Source organism: Coturnix japonica, chromosome 24 (assembly GCF_054131305.1).
Source record: "Coturnix japonica strain WE chromosome 24, WE-NBRP24, whole genome shotgun sequence".
Taxonomy (NCBI): Eukaryota; Metazoa; Chordata; class Aves; order Galliformes; family Phasianidae; genus Coturnix; species Coturnix japonica.
Window position 1 is genome coordinate 5,547,191 of NC_140686.1, and position 22,431 is coordinate 5,569,621.

General features: G+C 49.1%; 2 protein-coding genes and 1 long non-coding RNA gene across 5 annotated transcripts; 1 reads left to right on the plus strand and 2 right to left on the minus strand.

The window, feature by feature from the left end:
* LOC146757159 (uncharacterized) lies at positions 1 to 1,831 on the plus strand. 2 transcript variants are annotated; one of them, XR_014937047.1, is made up of 4 exons: positions 1 to 136; positions 323 to 419; positions 878 to 950; positions 1,626 to 1,831. It is a non-coding gene; the product is annotated as an uncharacterized LOC146757159 (long non-coding RNA). The 2 variants fall into 2 exon arrangements; XR_014937048.1 differs by lacking the exon at positions 323 to 419 and having other exon boundaries at positions 29 to 136.
* Positions 1,832 to 9,748: 7,917 nt separating this feature from the next.
* LOC146757160 (protein MANBAL-like) lies at positions 9,749 to 11,633 on the minus strand. Of its 2 annotated transcripts, none has more exons than XM_085523509.1 (5): positions 11,490 to 11,633; positions 11,279 to 11,377; positions 11,123 to 11,162; positions 10,546 to 10,739; positions 9,749 to 10,106 (listed from the first exon to the last, which is right to left on the minus strand). In XM_085523509.1, the coding sequence occupies exons 1-5, from the start codon at positions 11,511 to 11,513 to the stop codon at positions 10,005 to 10,007; spliced, it is 459 nt and encodes a 152-aa protein (XP_085379635.1). In that variant the 5' UTR covers positions 11,514 to 11,633; the 3' UTR covers positions 9,749 to 10,004. The 2 variants fall into 2 exon arrangements, with proteins under 2 accessions (XP_085379635.1, XP_085379636.1); XM_085523510.1 differs by having other exon boundaries at positions 11,123 to 11,204; positions 11,490 to 11,511.
* Positions 11,634 to 20,577: 8,944 nt separating this feature from the next.
* Positions 20,578 to 22,334, minus strand: LOC146757161 (zinc finger CCCH domain-containing protein 11A-like). Its single transcript, XM_085523639.1, has 3 exons — positions 22,308 to 22,334; positions 21,664 to 21,808; positions 20,578 to 20,969 (listed from the first exon to the last, which is right to left on the minus strand). The coding sequence occupies exons 1-3, from the start codon at positions 22,332 to 22,334 to the stop codon at positions 20,578 to 20,580; spliced, it is 564 nt and encodes a 187-aa protein (XP_085379765.1).
* Positions 22,335 to 22,431: the final 97 nt, after the last annotated feature.

Genomic DNA, 22,431 nt, shown 5'->3' on the forward strand with positions numbered 1-22,431 from the left:
CCATGTTTATGAAATTTTTCTTCCCTAAAGGTGCTCCTGTGTGGAATTCAAGAAATTGATCTGAATGACTGGCAGAGGCAATACCATCTACCGGCATGATAGCAGAACCTGCAGACAGATATTGTGGTTCTGGCAGGTTTGTAGACTTCTTTTTTCCACACAAGAACACAGCAACAGCTTAGTGAGCAATAGTCAGAATTACTCAACAGATACATTGCATGTAAATGTACATGATAACTGCTAATCCAGCTGTCCCATGGGGGATGGGGAAGTGAACATTTCAATATTAAACTTGACATCAGTGTTAATTATTATTTTTCAGTTTGGGAAATAAATAGATAATGAGAAGAGAATGAGATTTCTACAGTTCGTTACTGGAACGTGCAGATTACCAGTGGGAGGATTTGCTGACCTCACGGGTAACGAGCCCTCTTTAATGCATTTTATGCTCAAGTTATTTCCTTTTTTCTTAATAAGGACCAAGCTGTGTGTTTAAGGGTATTTTTTAATGAATTTATATGGAATCTGAGTCTTGCATATTGGTAGAGCGGTGATAGAAAAAGGGATGGATGGAATGTGAACACGCCTTGCATCAGTGACTTGATCCATGGTTTGGACATGGCAGGACTAGGTAAACTCCAGAGATCCCTTCCAGTACCAAACCAACGATGTCATTCAGTGGTTGAGTTTCTTTGAAAACCGCTTCATATTTATGCATTTCACTACGTGGATTTCTTCAGAGGGATGTAGTGAGAGACAAATGTCTTTGTGCTCTGCAAGTAGTTATAGTCTTGTTTTCACGCACTGTTGTCACGTATTACCTACTGGTATACACAGGCAGTTAGACCTAAGAATTAATTGTTTGATTTTTGTACAGGGAGCAACAGACCCCAAAAATTTTGCATTGAGAAAGTTGGAAAGGAAAACTGGTTACCTGGAAGTCACACCTGGTAAGTACGAAGGATCAAACTCTGCTGTGGTTCTGTTCTTATGGATGGAAATCTACTTTGAGATTTTAGGAAGTGGGTGTGATATGGAAGTGTCTGAGACTGTGTGAAAGCAAAGCACTGGGCTATGGCAGTAAGCTCTGCTGAGTAATAGTTGAACTTCTGAAAAGCAGTTTTGTTGTGGAGCTGATTCCATTGTAAACGCCATGGATCTGCACATCACTAAAAACATAAAGCTACTTTTAGTACTTAAGGTTGTCCTTTTTTTAAAGAGTTTGGGATTGATCTTTCATTATCACCACGCTCGATCTTGGCAATGAAAATAAATAGCCATGCTCATGCTCCCTCTTGGCTGGAGAAAATGTAGCTTCTGCTCAGTTTCTCAGTTACGCTGGTGCTTTGTGAAGATGCTCAGATTTTAAGTTTCCGATACAGAAGAGAGATTAGGTGAGACTTGTTACTAAATACATTGCCAGTTCTGGAAAGTTATCGCTGCTCAGGTGCTTGTTGTGCTTTAACTCTCACTTTCATAGACAAGTGCATGTCAAGATACAGGTGTTTTAGAGGGTACAAATGCAGTTTTCCTTCTGAACAGGACAGTTCATATGCCTGTGTTCCTAATGGATATTTGGTGGTTTAAACTGTTGTTCAATACTTAAGGTTTCTCTTTGTTTTCAGTTTCAATCGCTTGGACCTTCCAGCCTATAAGAATTATGAGCAGCTGAAGGAAAAGCTGTTATTTGCAACTGAAGAAACAGAAGGTTTTGGGCAGGAATAGCTGGGATTTGCACCTTGAAGAATGTGAACTCAGCGTGATGTTCTTCGCTTCTTCTGCTTGTTGCACACTTCATAGTAAAGTAGACTTGACTTGGATTATTTAACAATAGTTGCGTGTAAGTAAATGGATGTTATCCTGAGGTTTTATCCACGTAAACTCTGGATTTCTACCGAGCACTTTCAGAAACCTTCTCGCTGGCGGTGAAAGCTATCCTTGCTTCACAGTTTTACTAGGAGGAAGATCTGCCTATTCCAAAGCACTGGATGGGTATTTTACCGTATACAGCTCAGAAGGAGAAGAAAAAAGCCTTATAAATATTCTGTTTATGTTAATTCTGACAGTGAAATCTAGTTATCTAACATATTTACAGGAGAGATGAAATTAAACAGGATAATGCAAGATTAAGCTAAGACAACTAGTTTGTGTTCTGCATAATGATTTATGATTCACGTAGGGAACCTAGACATGCCGTGGATGTATAAGTATCACCCAAAAGGCTTTCAGCCCTATATTTTTAAAACACAAAGCAGTTCTAATTGAAATAGCCTTAGCCCTAGTTCTATAGGGTACAGCTGTTGAATATTTTTATGGCTGAAATGTTTAGTTCAGGAAAAAGATAAATGCTTGTATATATTTTTGCAGTCTCAGATTCCACTTACTCCATGTTTTCTTTCTTTAATTTAAGTGGCGTGTTTGTGTCTTTCCTGCTGTATTGGATGAGGAAAGTGGGCTGGATATCCCAAGCACCAGAACTTACTTTAATGTACCGCAAACAAAGAGTCAGCTGGGAAAAGCAGTCTGTGAAATGCTGCATTTGGCCAAAGAGGAAAGTAAAACTGCCAGTGTGTTCAATTGGCGACGTTCTTGAAGTCTGAAATAATGTTTACTTAAATGTTTTGCTTTGTAAGCCAACAAGTCTGTTGGTTTTTCTATAGCATGTTCTGTAGAAATAAAACGTTGTTCCTATGAACCATTGGTGCACTTTGCTGTTCCTTATGGGGATGCGGAGGAAACATCCCGTGGATGCTGTGGATAACCCCACAGCATCTGCTACCGCAGGTAATATTGGACTTCCAGCTGAGATGAATGACTTTACTGCTCCCAGCACTGCTTGAGCAACCTGGTCTGTGTGAATTCATACTGCATAACAAATACATACTCGTATGTAGCTGCCAACTAATCCCAATTCTCAAACATGAAAGTAACTTCTGTTTCGTTGTTTGCCTTATGAAAATGACATGAAAAACTGAATGAGATGCTGAGCTGCTGATGGATGAATTAACAAAGCCTTATTGCTCCAGGTAGCTCAGGTGTTCCTATATGAAGCTGCACAGTAAATGCGTCATGTCTTCATCTGATCAAGCAGCAGGAGCTGATATTTTAATGTGTTTCTATTCCAGAAAAAGAAAAAAAACTTGAAAAAGAAAAGCCTGTTAAAGTTGTCTTGTTTGCATCATTCTGACATGCTGTGCTCTGTCTGTGAATTCAGCTCATGGTTCTGTTGGTATCTCCAGCCCCTGATTCTTGTGGTGTCTTCATTTTCTTCCAGCATCACTGTTTGTGTATTGCTCCATTGAACAAGGACATGAACAGGGATCAGCAGCACTGGATGGTAAAATACTGTATGAAGTTAATTGTGGAAATTTCCTTGTATTGTAATTTCCAGTACTCAGGAAACTGTAACAATATCTCTGTAAGTCAAATACTTTTATAAAATGACTCAAAGAGATGCTCATCCTGTCGTTATTGGTTTGGTGTTACGAAGCACAAGTGTAGAAATGAAGGATTGAACTGCTGCTGGGGGTTGCAGGTAGGCTGGGTTTCTGTCGTGTGCTATTTCTGCCTGCTGGGGATGTGAGCGGGCGTTGGGCCCGAGCCCCGCTCGTGTTGGTCACAGCACAGGGGCTGCGGGAAACACTGGGAGAGCAGAGCAGGGAGAGCCGGGCTGTGTGCAGGCCGGGGCATGACATGGAACCTCGGCAGCTGCGCAGCTGCTGAGCTTTTCCCCCAAGTCTGCAGACTCTCAGGTGATAAGGCTGTGCAGCAAAGCCAGCTGGGCACTGCTGATACTGCGGGCTTAGGGGATGAAGCCCCGCAGCACCTGCATGGCACTCCCTGTAGTCTGCCATCTTTATGTGCACAGCTGCTGTAGGTGTTGTTGGAGCAGTGGAGCGGCAGTGCGGTGCTGCAGGGCAGCTACACACCCCAGGGGCTCTCCATAGGCTGCAGTGATGTGACCCAAGTCCCACACTCACTTTCTTTCCCATTCCCAAGAATGACATACCAGTAGCAAAATGTTTTCCCCTTTTCCCAGTGTCCAAAGACAAAGATGAGGTGTCTTAGCAAGTGCACCAGCAATGTGTGGAGCAGAACCGCCTTGGGAGCCACTGTCACACCTGAGTTGATCCGTTTTAGGCTGCCCATGGAAATGTAGCATTTTGACTCTTCGTTAGTAAATCTTTGAGGTTGCATTTGACCTGCTGTTGCAATGTCTGCTGCTTGCTCTTCATGCAGCTAGTCCATGTATTTGTTTATGTAGTCAGTGCTAGGGTTTGATTTAGACAGCTCCGTCATCTTTTCAAGAGCTGCACCATGGTCGGCTGTGGAGAGAGGGTGAGTGGGAGGGGACACCTGTGTCCCACAGTGGCTCCTCCAGTCAGTGAAGGTCCTGAAATTGGTCTCTTCAGCTAATAGGGAGCTTTCCTCAGCTACCGTGTGTTTGGAGAGAAGAAGAGCAGTCCCAGGACCTTCAGCTGTGAGACTCTTCAGACGGACCTTGTGGAGACATCTGTAGGTGTAGTCTGGGATGGAACGGCTCCTGTTTGGCTCTTGTTACCCACATGCAGCATGTGGTTATTGAGCTTATAAGGGAGCAACATAGGAAAGAATCCTGTTCTCATCTACTACCTAATGCTAAGTCATTCCTCCTCACGGGGAAGTGACTAAGCATTGGTCCTAGGTGCTAGGAGAGGAATGTCAGATCTGAAACCAGTGTGAATGATGGACAGCCTTGTTAAACACAGGGCTACTCTGCAGTGCAGAGGTGCTTGTGAGTTCAGAAGATACCTGCTGAAGGAGAACTGCTTTGCTGTTGGATGTCATCAAGCTGCAATCTGCCCGGGAAACAGCAAAACAGGCAGAGGTGTGTGCTCCAGACTGTGCCAGCCTTTGATTCAGTTCCTGAGGTGAGCTGTGCTTTGCTCGCTTCAAATTCCAACTATATTTGTAGGAATTATTATTATGAATAACACAGTGGTGGTGTTTGAGTCGCAGACAGATGCAGCAGAGCCTTTGCTCTGATCTTTTCAGGAACTCAAGCAGCTTTTTGCCATCCCCACCTGGAGCCATTGAAGCGTGCAGCCAGGAGCTGGACTCAGTGGTCCTCGCAGGGACCCTCCAGCTCAGGAATTCTATCATTTTACAATCACTGAGCTTGGCAGACATGCAAAGAGTGTGGGTGTGACAGCAAGCAATTAGCATGGCCAGCATCAGGAACCCATGGTTATGAGCTTAGGGCTGGTTTAGGTTTGCCAAGCGGGGGGACTAATGCTGGGATCCTTCTCTCCGGCCTGGAGGCTCTCACACAGCAGCATGGTTCTGTGTTTGGCAGGTGGGTTGGACCCAGGCTGTGCAGGAATCAACTGGGCTCTGCTTCAGCTGCAGTCTGAGGGCCTTTGGCTGCAGCCAGCTGCTGTTCACACAGGGTACAGAAAGCTCCAGAGCCACACAAGGGCCTTCAGGCTCCGAGTGAAACCCCACAAGCTGAGGGGAAGGAAGTGAACATCACCAGAGGTGGGGACTGCACAGCACTGATGTGTGGTGACAGACCGGGGTGGGCGGTGAAGTTGGGAGACCAAGAATGAAAGATGAGAAAAGCAGCTGAATTTAAAGGAAGAGATGTGAAACCAACAGGATCATCACCCTGTAATTGCCAGCCCAAACAAGGGACGTTTTGACCAGCGACTGCTCTGATCCACTTAACAAAAGCCACAAAACCACTCCATAAACTTAGAAGAACTGCTCAAAGCCACAAGCTACAGGTACTGGAGGAGAGCAGGACCTTTGCCCTGCAGTCAGCAGCAGTTTCAGACACACCAAAGCCGACACTGGTTTGCTTCCGTATCTCTTGTGGGACGGCCCCAGCCAAATCATCCCTTCTGGTCTGAGGATGAGGAGGGTCAGATCCTTTCAGAGCACCAAACCTGGCAGCCAACCTCATCACCAAACAAGCAGCCAGGATCCAAACGCCAGCACTCTCCATTCATCATCCCACTTCCTTGCTGCAGTCAGTCCAATGCTTCATGAGATTCAGAAGCAAACAAAATCAATACAGTCATCTTGATCCCTGCAGGAACACGCTGTGAGCAACAGAACACCTTCCTGGAAGAACTACCTCCATGAACAGACGCAGCGACCACCTCCTCCCCTCCTACAGCCTCATTGCTTTCTCCTTAAGTATCACCACACGGAGCCTTGACACTCCCTGGCACCCAGACACCAAAGGGCTCTTTTCATGTTTTTTACACCAGGCTGGGAAAGAATCTTGGCTTCAAAACTTCCAGAGCAGCAAGAAGGAAGTATTGGTTCTCTTCACAGACAGCCTTGGCTCTTCCGCTGCTGCCAGTGGGGAACATCAGCAGAGAGCATCTCTAAAGCAGAGAGAAGCACATGTATGAGAATGAAAGTCAATTAGGTCTGAGCAGGATTAATAGGGATTTAATTGAACGATGTGAACTGGAACTCGGGTCACGAGCTGCTTATTAACCTGCCTCAAGGGATCATGCAGCTTGCACTGGAAGAGCACAAGGATGCACTGTGAGCGGGACAGCATGTGGTCAGAGAGGGAGACCTGCTTGAACAGTCAAAAATGGAAGAGAAAAACTGCTTGAGATAGATGCCTGGGAATTTGAGGACTTACCGCACAGTCTTTCCTTCCTTTCCTCTTCTGGGGAGGGAACCAAGTAACACCAGCCAGAGCTCACCCAGCTCACCGCTCCTCCTGCAGTCCAAGTGGCTGCCAGGCAGCTCCCTGCTACAGCTACACTTGCCATGGGGCCTACAGAAATCCCCATTATCAATTGACTGAATCCCCATCTAATCCCCCGATCCTATTAACAAACACTGCCTTTATTTTGCTACCTCCGTGGGGGCTCTTGGAGCCAACATCCCTCATGAGAGGCAAATTAATTAAGACATTGCACCGTTTCCTCTTTCCAGGAAGGTGGAGGTGTTCTGGCAGACATTTTGCTGCTTCCAAGTCAAGCACAGACTCACGCATGCCTGAAAGTTTGAGCCAACCACCCTCACACAGATCGAAGGAGCTGAAAGGCCTCCCCTAAACGCGTCACTCTCGTGAACAGGCCATGGATGTCCCTGTGTTTCTACAGAGCTCAAGAAGCTTTCATAGTAAACAGAAAGAGGCAGCATGACTTTTAAAAAGTTACTTTTGTTTTAATTTGAAACAAAGATTATATGTAATTGGTGTCAGATATTTTTGTCATGTTTCTTTGTCCTGAGATCTCCAAGCAACTTCGGAGTGCTTTTGTCTCGCATGCTTTGTTCTGTTCTCCTCATGCTGCCCACCTGACTCATCCACCAACAGCAAGGGAGAGAAGCAAACGCGGTCCTTCTCACACTGATGGTTCCAGCAAATGTGCTGCTAGTCTTCTGGTAGAGAACAGACACAGCACAGCGCTGCTGCTGGACCTGGGCTCACAATGCTTTTGTCAATTGAGGATGGCAGTCTGTGTATGCAAAAGGATGGCAGACTTGCAGCCCCACCACAGAACCCTTTTCTTCAAAGCCACTGTAAGCTCTGGGGCACCTAACACATCAGGTTCTCCTCCCGTTGACTCATTTGTGATCAAACAAAGCAAGCAGTGAGCTGGCATCAGGAAGCTCCAGATGCCTTACAGAGACTCTGTGGCTACGACACCACCTCTCTCCAGACCCTTCTAGCCATATTTCAGGCTAACACTAGACCGTCCCTGGCCCTGAAGAGACAGACCCTAAAGGAATGCAGTGTCTTCAGCTCTTGCCATATATCAAGTCCCAAATAGGTGAAGTCCTCTTTGCTGCTAATTCATTGGAAGCCCTTCCCTTCCAGCTTCCTTAGTTCCAATCCGCAGTCCGCGAAAGGGAAATCACAGCCATGCCTGAAAAACAGACCACGCAGTCCGTTGCCTTTGGTGCACTTCTGAGGAAGCATTCCAGGCGATTCTGCTGTCCTTTGTGCCTTCCTGCTCAAGCCCTTATCGCTTCTTTTTGCTTTCCTTGGCTTTCTTGCTCAGCTGAGCAGCACTTGACTTGGGTTTCTTCACCATCTCCCAGGTCTTAGACTCAAAGCCCTCCAAGTCCTACAAGAATCAATTGGGAAACAGTCAGGGAGCTTTCTAACAACGTGCTGATGCCCAGCTCATTTCGGGCATTTATGTGAAAGCAAAAGTACGTAAGTGCTGGGTATCTCCGCTGGAATGCATCTACATCAGGCTGAGCCTACATTTAGTAAGACCTGAGCAGCACCATCCCTGCTTCCTCTGCATGTGTTTCTGGATGAGTGTGAATCCACACACAGCCTGTTACCACAGAGGTTGTTCTAAGCTTAAGTGCCTAAATCAGGCTTTGTAGAGAAAAAACACCCCCATTTTAACAGCAGGACAAAAACCAACACTAAACAACAATTACTCACACCAGAAAAAGATATCACAGAATCACCAGCATGTATTGAACCACTGAAAAGGTATTTCTGCTAAATTTTCATCCTTATCACGTCCGAGACAAAAGGTAAGCCTCAAAACAGCAGTCAGAATGTCACAATCAGAGCCTTTACACCAAGACCAAAATCCAGGCAGGGCACCGAAGGCAAAGCTTTCTTCACCTGGACTAACAAGGAATCCTAAGCTATAAAGCTTGTTTCCTTCAGGGCAGATGACAGATCATATTTCAGCCATGGGAAATAAAGTCTAGTTATCTGGTAAAGACACGAGGGAACAGTGCCAGTCTCATTGGAGAAAGCGCACACACACAGATTGCCTCCTTTCATTAAATGCATTTGAGTCTAAATATTGCTTTAGCATCTTGGGTTCTAGCAGTCAGAGCTTGCCAACTGGAAAAGGACACACAGAAAACAGCAGAGCAAGATGTGCTAGCTTCAAGCTTCCAACACAGAGCACCAGATAATAGAGGGGCAGACACGCATCTGACAGTATCCTTTAATCAAAGAGTCCTGTTCAATCATCTCTAAAGTCAATGGGCTATTACGGTTCACATCTGTGTGGCTTCCCAAGGAAAGTGAGTTGGCTGCCTTTCCAAAGGCTGTAATCAGTGCATGGGGAGCTGCGAGGCTCTGCAGAAACAGAGCAACAAGCAGCTATTACTCAGGTTTGTAGATTGGTGCTGCTGAGAAGTGAACACTGATGCCTTCTGCTGTTCAAACCAAGGTAGTCTCCAAAGCCTGAAGCCTCTAAAACTAAGAAGCTCATCTGTACGTGAACCTAAGCATCATTCCTAAGAAATGGAGAGTGTCTCTTCTGTTTATTGTCATGTGAATTAATCACATGCACAGGAAATCGTGGGGACAGTGCATATACGGAGAAAATAAGAAATAGAGCATACAAACAACCTAAACACAAACATGTTTGTCAGTTCTATCGCATTAATAGGACGAATGAGGGCCAGAAACTACACATCAAACAAAGCAGTCATCATTCTCAAAGAACAAGCTCTAGATATACAGTATCTACAGAAGTACAGAATAGAGACAAGCTCAAGGCGCAGGGACACCTTTCTTCCTCCCACGCTGCTTTTGTTTCTCTCAGCCCTCAGAGAACAAGGGATGCTCACAGTTCATCGCCAGCAGTTCCAGATGGGCTGAAAGGCCACCAGTTGGGAACACCAACACGGAAACGTGGGACAAGCAGCTCCATTTCCAGGAGGGACGTGAAGCCGACCACATCAGGACCCTGCGATTGCCAGCCTGAGCCAGGCACATTTTGAGCAGCTAATGAAAGAGGCAGCACCACCATTCAAATGTTTGTTTCACTTTTATTTGCAATAGAGAGATGCAAAATGCATCAAAAATACATTTCAATATGAAATCAAATAGGCGGGATACTGGTAATGACTAAAGACAAAGCTTCCTTAGTTCCTCTCCGCAGTCCATGAAAGGGAAAGCACGACCAGGCCTGAAAACCAGACCATGCAGTGTGTGTCCTTTGGTGCACCTCTGAGGAAGCATTCCAGGTGATTCTGCTGTCCTTTGTGCCTTCCTGCTCAAGCCCTTATTGTTTCTTTTTGCTTTCCTTCTTGCTTCTCAGCTGAGCAGCACTTGCCTTGGGTTTCTTCACCATCTCCCACATCTTAGACTCAAAACCCTCTGAGTCCTGCAAGAAGCAATTGGGAAACAGTCAGGGAACTTTCTAACAACTGGCTGACAGCTGCTTTGGGAGCTCAAGTCACCTGACCGAGCAGCTTTGGGAGACCAGCACAGGAAATTGCCTTCCTGACCTCAGGGCACATTAGAAACTCCACATCTGTCAAGTTCCCAAAAATCCCATGCAAACCAGAGCCTAAAGTCCTCTCTAGCAAGGCGGTCCGTGCTGGGAGGGTGGACCCTCTGCCTGGCAGCTCATAGGGCGCAGCAGCAGCTGCAGGATAGGATGAGCTGGCAGCTCAAGGCTGCTGGCGTGCGGAAGGAAGGACAGAACCAAGTGCGGCACTCTCAGCAGTGCCGGGGCACACTGCCGTAGGCAACAGCTACAGACAGTTCCCTCCCAGCCGACTGCCTGAGCATTCCTATCAGTCTCACACAGCGCTACTTACTGCCTTTGGGGACTTGAAAGCTGGCAGGATGATGGCCAGCACACACAGGAGCTGGAAAAGGGCTCCAAACAAGAGTCCGTAGCGCAGCATGTTCTCCAATATCGTGGGCTCAGGGATCTCAGGTGGTGAGAAATGCAGTTCAGCAGCCATAGCGCAGACAGCTGCTGCTCCACTGCTCTCACAGAGGCTGCGTGCTGTAAGGGGGGAAAAAGGCATCATTAGTCTCAGGCACTGCAATGGGGTTACTTCCTGCGAGCAAACACTTCCAGGCTGATTAAGAGAGGTGCTGGGAAGATATCCAGGGCCTACTGACCCGAGAACAAAGAGGGACAGCAAACTTGCATTTCAGTTGCCTTTGCCCGCCTGCCTAGGAAAAGAGCCCTCAGCTTTCAGTACTGCTGCACTTGCAGGTGGGGGGAAGAGAAGCAAGAGAGGACGGGTGGACGTCAAATAAGGGAAGAGCTTAACAAACAAGAATAAACCTATCCCTGAGCTCCATCACACATGCGTGACCACTGCCTTATTAATATTAATACCAGTATTATTCACAGAATTAAAGTTTCCCATGTTCACGTACCTGGTTGTGGACGTGTTTGCTGTCTTGCTGCTGCTGTGCTCTACAACGCCAGACACAGAAATAAAGTGCGCAGAAAGCTGATCTGTTGAAGACAGAGGAGTGAGCTGTGCTTAACCAACACTGCTTCAGCACACGCTTACAGTAAGGCACACCTACCTTACAATGGCCACGCAGGAAGCTCCAGACACAGCTCCGGACTGTTTCCATGAAGCCCAATTGCATTTCACAGCCACTCACGCTCTGCTCCTCGACAATCTGCAACAAAGAAGTCACAAGATGCAAATCCCATCCATCGGAGATGTCACAGACCTCTGCACTCATGAAGCAGCACTCATGTCATTGGGTGAGAAAGCAGACGAGTGCTTACCGAGTGAGCGCTGTTTGCTGCCATCTGCTGGTAGGACCCCACCTAACTCTAAGTACGAACAGTAACCTATGCCTAACTCTAAAACAGGAACAGAAACCTACACCTAACACTAAAACATGAACAGTAACCTACAACTAGCTCTTGTTGTCCCACAGCGGCTGCCCCAGCCCCACAGCCCCGCAGCCTCCTGCAGGCAGCACAGCCCCGGGCACCGGGCTCGGCCCCAGCCCCGAGGTGCTGCTGCACGGGCTGAGCCCAGACCCACAGCTGAGATGCAATGACCACTCATCAATCTTTGGTTTCCCTCCTTCACATCCAGGTCCTTTGCTGCACACAGCCCAACAATCCTCTCTTTCACCTCTGGCAGTGCTGCTTGCTGCCATGCAGGCAGCAGGAGGCAGTGCCTTGTAGCTCATTGTACCGAGTCCACTGTGCAGGCTGGTGGAAGAAGGAAGACGCCAAGGCGCCAATTGAAAATGGCCACCAGACACTCCTGGCATCCAGCCTCTCCTCTTTGGGCTCTGGCTCAGCAACGTGCCCTCGCAGCACCCTGGCACTAAACACGCAGCGCTGCCCATCGCGTGCTTGAAGCCATTGGAGCTGAAGCAGCGCCGCGCGGCTCAGGGCCCTCCCGGCTCCCGGCTCAGCTCTGTGCCCGAGGCGCGTTCACCTGCAGCCCTCCAGCTGCCCTGTCCTCCTCCACGCGTGCAGCTGGGCTTCCCGGGGCAAACAGCAACACACGGTGCATCAGAAGGCTGAAAGAGCCAGCCGGGAAGACAGACAAGCTCAAGAGGCTGAGTGCAGGGACACCCTTTTTCCTCCCGCCCTGCTTCCTCTCCCTTGCTTTCCTCTCAGCCCTCGCAGAGCAAGGGGATGCTCACAGTCTGTTGCTAGCAGTTCCAGTTGGGCTGAAAGGCCACAGGTGCAGAACACCAACAGGGAAACGGGGGAAAAGCAGCTGCATTTCCATGGAGGGACCTGAAGCCGACCGCTTCATTGCCCTACGATGGCCAGCCCAAGCCAGGCACATTTTGAGCAGCTACTGAAAGAGACAGCACCAGTTTTAAAAAGTTTGGTTGGCTTTTATTTGAAATGAAGAGATGCAAAATGCAACTAAAATACATTTCAACACAAAATTAAGTAGGTAAGATACTAACAATGACTAAAGACATGCTATAAGGTCAGCTAATAATCAATACGTTGAAACAGGGATCGAGCTGAAGCACCCTGAAGGAATGCAGCGTCTCCAGCTCTTGCCATACATCAAGTCCTGCACAGGTGAAGCCCTCTTCTAATGCAGCACAAGCCCTTCCCTTCCAGCTTCCTTCCTTCCTCTCCATTGTCCACAAAAGGGAAACACGGCCGTGCCTGCAATCCGGACCATACTGACCGTTGACTTTGGTGCCACCTCCGAGGAAGCGTTGCAGGTGGTTCTGCTGTCCTTTGTGGCTTCTTGCTCAAGCCCTCATCGTTGCTTTCTGCTTTCCATCTTGGCCTTCTTCCCCAGCTGAGCAGCGCTTCCCTTGCCTCAGCTTTCTTCACTCTCTCCTAAGGCTCAGTCCCCAAACTCTCCGAGTCCTGTGCCCTGTGCCCTTTCCTGTGCCCTGGCTTGTGTCTCTGAACATTGGGAGAGGGCTCCTAAGCTCTGTCTCTACGCTGGATCAACTCCAGCTCTTCCTCCAGCCAGCCCATAACCCTTCTTGGGTTCTAACAGGGAGAGGTGCTGAGCCAAATGGCAAGATCTATGTGAAAGCTGCTCTCCAGGCTGGAGGGCTTCCTGGAACAGCAGGTCCCAGGACAGGGGGACGACCTTCCCCCGCAGTTGACAACCACTCCTTCTGCAGGACGGTGGCTGCAAGAAAGCGCAAGGGAGTGGAGGAAGAGGAGCAAAAAGCAGAGCTGTGGCCTGCCAAAAAACACGCGAAGGTGGAGCGCAGTGTGGCAAAGGCCCAGAGCCCACATCAGAGCAGAGGCAGTGTGCCAGCTCCAGAAGCACATCCTGGGCTAGAAGTAAGAAGATGCTGTTGTGGCTGCCTTGGTGAAGCACTTCCCTTATCAAGTGCATGGAGTTTGCTTGGGGTTTGCTTTGCTTTTTCCTTCTCTGGACAGAGAAGGGAAAAGAGTTGAAGGCTACCCAGTCCATGTCCTTGACCATGACCATGCCACAGTGCGTGACCCCCTCTTTTCCCTTTAACTCCACGTCCCACTAGAAACCTCCTTCCCTGAGAGGCTTCCTGGCCTGTTTTCATGGTACCCATGTTTCCGCAGTTTTGCTGTTGACAAAATGAATTTCTCTTTTCTTGCACTACACCCAGGGTTCATTCCTTCTGATATCTTTTCCTATAGAGCCCGTTTCTCAAATAAAGGCTCTTTCATTTGCCCATCGGGGGGGAACAGACCCTTTTGTCTGAAGTGGAACTACTTAATCTATCCCATGCTCTCTGTTACTTTTGGTACTGCATGTGTTTCCCAGGCAGCATTTCACCACGTACAGACAGGGAGGTGAAAGTCAGTGTGAGAAAGTGAATGTGATTCACACTCTCTCAAGTATTGCTTTAAGATGTTTTAAGATGATCTTTACTTGTGAGGTACAAAGTGCTCTCTGAGGCCTCTTCTAAAATGGTCCAGCTAGCAGTTACAGGTTATTGTCTTGTGTTTTTAATTCAGTGCTGCTTTTCTTAGATGCCTGTTTCTGCCCTGGTATCCTTTGCAGAAGCTCTGGAGGTTGGATACAGCAAATACAAGAGTCCTTATCACCAGCAAATGCGAGCAACAGGTGTGACACAGGCAGTCCGTTGCCTCCTTTTCAGTACAGGCGCAGTGGTAGGTCCAGGAGTTGGCATCCTTAATACACAGTGGGATTACAGCCATCTTTGTTCAGTAAGGAGGTTATCATTACCTACAATAGAGCCCATCTGTACTACAGGAATGTTTATGTGGAATGACTGTGCTGATGAAGGTAAGATTTTTGCTTTTGGATTCTCAGTCCAGCCCACAAAGCAAAATGAAATGGAGGAGGGAGAAAATGTGCTCATAGTTCTTGCTTAGTTCTAATTGCAAAGCAAATGACTGCCTGCTGGTCAGAGCAGGATGGTGCCTGCTGTCTGGGAAACCTCCTGCAGAAGCACTGGAGCTTTTGCATCATGTGCAAAACCTGCCTGAGACGGGCCATAGGGCACACACAGCCTCTGGGCAGCCTGGGCCAGGGCCTCACTGCCTCTGGGGGAGAAATTTCCTCCACCCATCTACCTCCATTTCCACTCTTGGAGTTTAAAGCCATTCCCACTCGTATGATCGCTTGTCACGGAGTTCTCTCTAGAGCTCACTCCGGGACAGTGGGCACAAACCCGGGGCAGCAGGAACAAAAGCTCCCCCCCCTTTTTCTCTCACGGCACGGTAGTGGCCCGGCCCAGCCACGTGCGTTTCAGAAGAGGGGAAGGGAGATTGCGATTAGGTCTAACAAAAAATGAGGGAGAAAAAAGGTGATCTGAGAACGAACGGCAGTTTAATAACCCAATAATGCTAAACAACAACAAGAGAGTTTCAACAAAGAGAATACCAAGTCCCCAATCTCACCGATGGAGCTGTGGAAGGCAGGAAACTCTGACCACGTTGTCTCCTTGCAGTGAGCCGGGCCAGCAACCCCTTGTCCCCTTTACTCCCATTATGAGGCATGGTGTTCTGATGTGGAATACCAACACCAACCAAATTGCAAAACCATAACATTCCACCCCTTATTACACATCATCACATCATGCCTAACTTTTATCAACATATAAACAGAACAGTAGTTAACATGCTTTACATATGTACATACATATATATATATATATATATACACACACATGGAATCACTGGCTGCACTCCCCCAGCATCAAATTCCCTTGTGGCACACATTGAACATCCCCATCCTTCTGCATCACCCACCAGGTGCACCCAGGTCCCTGTGCAAAGACAGTTCCACGGAGGGGCCTCCCCTTTCCAGAGGCTGGGAGGACCCAAACCGCTTTTCCCAGCATATTCTTTACATGCACCACAGGAACCTTGTCTCCCTCCACGGTACGCAGGGAGTTGGACTGTGTAGCGCCGTCTCGGTTGGCTGATCCTCGGGTGTTTACCAGCCAGGTGGCTTCTGCTAGATGTTTCTCCCAGTTCTTAAATGTTCCACCACCCATCGCTTTCAGCATGGTTTTCAGCAAACCATTGTGGCGCTCGATCTTACCAGCGGCTCGTGCGTGATAGGGGATGTGACAGATCCACTCGATGCCATGTTCTTTGGCCCAAGTGCTCACCAGTGAATTTTTGAAATGAGTCCCATTGTCTGATTCGATCCCCTCTGGGGTGCCATGTTGCCACAGGATTTGTGTCTCTAGGCCTAATATGGTGTTTCTGGCAGTGGCATGGGGCACCGCATATGTCTCCAGTGCTGGGTCCTGTGTGAGCAGAGCTCTCTGCCCCAGAAGCCAAGTCACTGCTGTGCAGAGCTCAGCCTCGGGCTGAATGTGCTCCTGAGTTTGTCCCAGTGCAAGGACAACCTTCTCATTGCCCTTTAGGAGCACCTCTGGTGCTGATGGGTGCTCTGCTCTCAGCAACCACTGGATACACGGCTCCAGGCGCGTGTGTGCTTTGTCACCTTGAGCTGTTTGCTCTGATCGCATCTCACCCTGGGGAGCCGGGATTTCCCTTTGGTCTCGGTGTCACTTCGAGACCAGTAGCAACACTAGGGGTCAGAGGAGAGCTGCTGAATGTGTGAACAAAGCTGCTAATTGAGAAGGAGGTCGCACTCGTGTAACTTCGAAACCCGAATTAATGAGCTTACCTTCACCCTCCTGACTAATGCAGACCTCATGCAGCCCTGGGCCTGCCCTTCTCCAGCCTCCTGCCTTGTTTTGCCTACTCATAGGAAAAGATTTAGCACAGCTCAGAGCCCCAGACGGCGCTTGGAATGCCAGCAGGAAAGAGCTGCTGGTGTCCACATAGCTCAGGACTGCAGCAGTGGGGCTGCTGGACCTCAGTGTTCTGAACACTCTGATGTGGAAGTGATTGGCAGATGCTGTGGCCGGAGGGATGAGGTGCCTGCAGGGCGTCCCTTGGAAGAAGGTTTGGTGAGGATGGATCCTCTGAGCCAGCATCGGGCACAGGGTGCTGGGTGCAAATGCCAGTGCTGCCCTCTGTCATCCTTTTGGTTTTAAAAGGAGTACAGCTCCGTTTCCAGACGTTGCCAACCACAGGCTGGCTGGCAGCTTGAAGGAACTGCCATGAAATAGGTCTAATGAAACGTTCCTGGCAGAGCTTCAGGATGGAGAAAGTGCAGTTTGTCCTCAACTGAGCTGAGGTCCAATGAGCTGAGTTTCCTGGCTCAGAGCAGAGGCCGTGAGCATCACGTCTCACAGTCTGTGCCACCTGGGCAGAGCCGTTAGGCAGGGGCTGCTAGTGGGGAGATGCCAAGGTTTTCCATGAAGATGATTGCTCAGATATGCCTGAGTTCAGATGGAGGGGCCCATTGCCCTACCAGGAAGTGGAAGATGCTTGGGGGTGAGGCAGCTCGTGCTTTCCCATGCCTGTAGGACCTTACAGTGCTGTGCCTTTCCACATACCTACCCCACCTTCTTTCTTTCCCATGCAAGGGGCATCATTAATCCAGTGGGTGGCACCAAGAATGCCCGGACAGCCCCACTGCAGTGCGTCTCTGTGGCAGAAGGACACACCAAGCCTGTGCTCTGCCTGGATGCCACCGATGAACTGCTTTTCACTGCCTAAAAAGGTATAGGTTGGACAGAACAGGTGTGGGGGCTGCTGGCTTTTTATGCGCTATTCTCATAGATCTCCCCAGGCTGGCATGGGGAATTGGGGTGCATGGCAGGGATGGCTCCTTCTGGGCTGCTCCCCTGTCCCTGCCTTCTGATGTCCAGGTGCTGGAGCAGGCTGGCTCCATTGCCCTGGAGTGGAGCTGTGGGTGGTGGGAGGCAGCGCTTGGGAAGGAGTCGGTGCCTCCACGCCACGGATGAACTCCCCAGCCCAACTCTCTCAGGCACGTTCTTCTTCCTACAGACCGGAGCTGTAAGCTGTGGAACTTGGTGACGGGTCAGGAAATTGCTTCCCTCAAGGGTCACCCAAATAATGTCATTTCCATCAAATACTGCAGCCACACGGGGTTGGTATTCACCGTGTCCACGTTGTACATCAAAGTGTGGGACATCCGGGACTCAGCACGCTGCATCCGCACCCTGACTTATGTAGTGGGAAGAGTGGCTGTGGGGGACTGTGGGCAGCTCTGGCTTTGCAGAAGATGGTGTGAGGAACTCCTGGGGTCCCACAAGCTGGAAACAGAGCCCAGCTGTTTTAGGATCAGTGCCTACAGCTGTAGGAAACAGGGAGGCTTAGGGAGATCTTGGAATGGAATCTGTGGGGACCCTCTGCAGCAAAGGCTCAAAGGAAAGGACCTGGAAGAGCTTTTCAGCCCTTCCTGGGGGTGGCCAAGAACACCAGCAAGAAGGGATGGGGATTTTCTTTTTTGCTTCAACTAATATGCCACAGGAAGACAACCACATTAACCCAGCTGTATTTGTTGTTGTTGTTTATCTACAGCATGAAGCATTTCACTTGGAAAGTCTCTGCTGCCACTCATCGTACAACAGACTTAAAGCACAGCACTTGGCACCTAGCAGTGCTGTGAAGGGTTGGAAAGGCAGCGCATCATTGTGCTGAGGGCCAAGAGACGGTTCAGAGAACAGAAGCATTTGTCCACATTTCTGACATGAAGGCTGTCGCCTCCCGATCCGGCGACAAATCAAGGCTGCTGTGTGAAAGTACCGCGCCTCCGCACACGGGAACAGACGGGACTCACACACAGCGTGTAACACCGAATGTACCAGCTTAATGCCACGCCACAAACCTACCCAATGCCCAAAAGCGTGGAACCAGTCAATGCTGCTCATCAGCCATCAACCCTGGATGCTGGAGAAGGCAGACCATGTTGTGGTGCTGGAGCATGACACGATGGCTGAGATGGGGACACCCACCGAACTGAGGACCCGCGGTTGACCCTACAGCCGGCTGCTGCAGCACTGAGGACCACAGTGCAGCTGGAGTGGGATGCGATGGGACATGGGGAGCTGTGGCTGTCTCCGCTCCCCGCTGCAAGATGGGAAGAGTGGGATGCTCTGGGATTTGTATGGAATAAAGTGGAGTTGTTTTGTAGAGGAGCAGGTTGGGATGTGGGGTGTGGGCAGCTCAGCCTCAGTGCATGGTTGGTTATGGAAGCTGGGTGTCTGCCCTCAGAATGTGGCTGTGGCAGCACTGTGGGTTTTGGGGGGGAAGCACAGCTCAGCCCAATACTGGATGAACTTTCCAGTCATGTCTTCATGCCAAAGCGGTGCAGATAGCACAGGGAGTGCAAAGACTGTAACTGAACTGCCAGCCTCACCTGGCTGTGGTGCTGAGCATGCTGGGCTGCCTGGCCCTGCTCTCAGCAGCACTGTGTCCTCCCTCCCAGCCCCCACAATTCCACCTATACAGTTATGTCTGTTAGAGAGATTCACACTGCATGGAATGTGCCACGGCCAATAGCAACTGAAGGGTTCAGAGCCAAATAAGTGAGAGGAGGCAGTGCTGGAGCTCATCTCTTCCATGGAGCTCATAACAGCAGCACAGCAGTAACCCTGGTGGCAGCAGCACCAGGATGTTGCTGGAGCAGCACTCCTGGCTCCCCTCCTGCTCCCTCCATGAGCTGCAGGCAGACGTACAGCACTGCTGTCCTGTGCAAGGTTTATTTAAAAACACAGCTGAGGGCCGCTGGCACAAACAGAGAAGCCTGACTACGTTCATACAATATCTTAAATAGAAGGCAAATACAAAAGGAAAGGATAAAATATTTACAGTAACAATGGCAGACACGACATGGGCACAGTCCCACCCAGAGGCAGCAGAAAACCACTCAATACCCTGCTGAAGCTCAGAGTCACCACGGCGTCCTCCAGCAGGGCCAGGGCTGCACTGTGCCCACAGCAGGGCTGGGATGGCTGCACTCTGAACTGAGACAAGTGAAGCGCACACGTGTTGGCTTCCAGAAATCATCAGCACAGCATCGCGCTCTGCCAGCAAACAGCACTGGAAATCCAGCAAAAGGGAAAGGAGGGATTAACGCAGCAGTGGCATGCAGCTCCCGCTTCTCACACTGCTGCTGCATCACTGCTGATAACTGGAAGGCAGGGAGCACCCCCCCGCCTTGGTGGCACATTTGGTCCAAAACACCAGAATAATTCTGCTCCCTCCAACCCCCACATCGTCATTAAGTTACCTTAAAGGATTCAAGTCAAAAACAAAGGCATACACCAAAAAAACTCAAGAGCTGGCAGAACTCCAAGCTAGACATAGGGGCTACCCAAGAAATGGGAGCACTGAAGAAGCTTCCAGCTGCACCCAATGCTGAGCATGGCCAAGGGAGGAGGAAGGAAGGAGCTTGAGGTTGAAGCCTTCAGAGCGTCACTGGATCAGGAGATCAATTGCCAGGCACTGCAGCACACAGATGGACGTCCTTCTGGGGTGTCACAGAACTGCTTTGTCCTCTTGCTGCTGAAAGGAGCCAACCAGGAGCAGGGAATGGATGCACAGGACCTCAACTCTGACCAGCAGGAAAACTCAGGACAGTGGAATGCAGTCTGCCAATCTTTTACCAGTTCAGCTGTGCTATAAGACTCATTGTGAAGCCTTTTAAAATATTTATTTATATATATATATATGCTATAAGACTACTCAGATATACTGTCAATCATCTCAGAAAGTTCACGATGGAGTTCATCCACATCCTTCTCCAGCTCCAAGCCAATTTCTCCTTCCATTTCCTCTAAGAGTTCCGAGATGAACTTTTCAGTGTCATCTTCTACAGCCTTGGTGAGCAGGCTGACCTCCGGCAGTGCTGGAGCAGCAGTCTGGAAAGAAGGAAGACAAAGTCAATGATTGCTCAGGAGATCCATCCTCTGCAGCGCTTCTCCTTCAGCACTGCTGAGCCTTAACCCAACACGCGAGCTAAGGGGCTCCTGAAGGACGTTAACAACCATATGAAGGCTTCAGAGCACCTCAGGTCTTTTTAACAATGCAGCAATAATGGACAAATTCCTTCACACCACAAAGGAATCACAGGGCTGTAGAGCATTGTGCGCACACTGCCATTCATCCAGCATCCAGCACACAGCGATTGCTTTGAAAGGAAACCTGCAGAACATTTCAGTTCTCCACACTTTCTGCAGCAGTTGTATCTCTGTATCAGCCTGACCAGGACAGCACTGACACTTCCTCCCCTCCTTACCAAAGCTGCTATTTTAGCCTTTTTAGCTGGAGGCTCCTCTTCTTCAGTGCTTCTCCGAGGATTCACAGCTGCCACAGCAGAAGGAGAGATCTCAGCAGCCTTCCGCTTCCTTGCTCGCTTCGTGGGGGTGCTGGCTTTCCCATCCGAGGGCTTCACACACACCTTGCCCTTGGCTACAGGAAGAAGAGAGAGCTTGTACAATTGTGCCTTGAGAGGAGTCCAGGTTGTCCTGTCATTCCCACAGCTCTTCTGCACGGTTAAATACATCTGGCCAGCAAAATTACATTGCTCTTTCCACAAATCTCAGCAGTATCTTCCACAGTCAGTGCTGCATACCAACAGTCCCACCAAAGGAACAAAGAAACTGCACAGCTACACCATATTATAACCCAGACAAGGGAAACAGCCATACAGCAGGAGAAAGCAATACATGGTCCCTCTAGAGAAAGGAAAAAGCAGGAGCTACAGACAAGAGTGTGCAACCAGACGCTGTGCAAGCCACAACAGACCCACAAAATACATCCAGGGGTTTATCACACAGGTAAGTCTGCAGCTCAGTGCCACTGTCTGTCCCTCGTTCTCAAGCTGAAGTCTGGCTGGAAGGAACACAAGTGAACTAAGAAAATAAGCATTTCCCTTTCTAGCACTAAGCAAAGGCATGCACCCACCATGAGCACTCAGGTCCCTTTACTTCCGAGGACCACCTCACACTCAACACTCATTCATACTTCTCTGCTCCTGAGGTTGGGCTGATGGTTTCCCTGGCAATGCTGTTGCCCACCGTGCTGAGATTTCACTTAGGCCTTTGCAAGCTGATAAGCTGAACATGAAGGGTGGATTCAGGACTGCTAAGCTCTGCACTTTTACCTTTGACTGTTTCTTCAGCAGCAGCCGGCACAGCAGCCACTTCCTTCTTCAGCTTCTCCGGTTGTCTCAGCTGTAGCTTCTCCTTTATTGTCCCCTCAAGGCTCTTTGCTTGAGCTCTAGAATTTGGTGTACTCTGATCCCAGGGCTAAAAAGAAATAAAGTAAGTGCAAAATAAGAACAAACACCAGGGGGAGCGTATGAAGGAAATCAGATTAGAGATGTTTCAAAAACTGGTTACTGCCTCTCTGCCAGATATAATCAGATCAATTCTGAGTTTGAGGAGTGCAAAGCTGACTGGGAAAGCCATTGAAAGTATCAGGATTGTGAAACATGGCTGCAGCTCTTCACCAAAGGCAGGAAGGTAGGAATGCACTCATGATGGTGGCACATGGTGAGCAGTGAGACACAAGAACATGTGAAGAAATTGTGTCAGTGTGTCCATCTTCAGAAGGGACTCACCTCTGCGGGTGCAGAGACAGCTTTGGGAGCAGCCCTGTTCCATTCCACAGTCTTTTCCTCTTCTCTTCCAGGTGCTTTGAAACAAAGAAAAAGAAAATCAATTGGTCAACAGCAAGCATAGAAAGAAACCTGAGTGCCAGTGTTTCCTCCATGTGCTTATTTCCTCACATTCAATAACAAAGCACAGACAGAGGCGGCATCACACAGTCCATACAGTATCCAAGCTCTTCCCTCCTTCACATGCTGTCTCTTCACAAAGCCTCTCTCACCTCCCCAGTGAATAACTCACCCCCCTGACCTTTCTGACAG

Bases quoted from the DNA above. Each gene is read 5' to 3' on its own strand.
- LOC146757160 (XM_085523509.1), bottom strand. From the start codon at position 11,513: ATGGCAGCAAACAGCGCTCACTCG. The intron at 11,378-11,489 runs GTAAGCACTCGT...TCTTTGTTGCAG, and splicing joins CAGCAAACAGCGCTCACTCG to ATTGTCGAGGAGCAGAGCGT. The intron at 11,163-11,278 runs GTAGGTGTGCCT...CTGGCGTTGTAG, and splicing joins TCCTGCGTGGCCATTGTAAG to AGCACAGCAGCAGCAAGACA.
- LOC146757161 (XM_085523639.1), bottom strand. From the start codon at position 22,334: ATGGACTGTGTGATGCCGCCTCTGTCT. The intron at 21,809-22,307 runs GTGCTTTGTTAT...ATTTCTTTTTAG, and splicing joins GTGTGATGCCGCCTCTGTCT to CCCTGGGATCAGAGTACACC. The intron at 20,970-21,663 runs GTAAAAGTGCAG...TTCTTCCTGTAG, and splicing joins TGCTGAAGAAACAGTCAAAG to CCAAGGGCAAGGTGTGTGTG.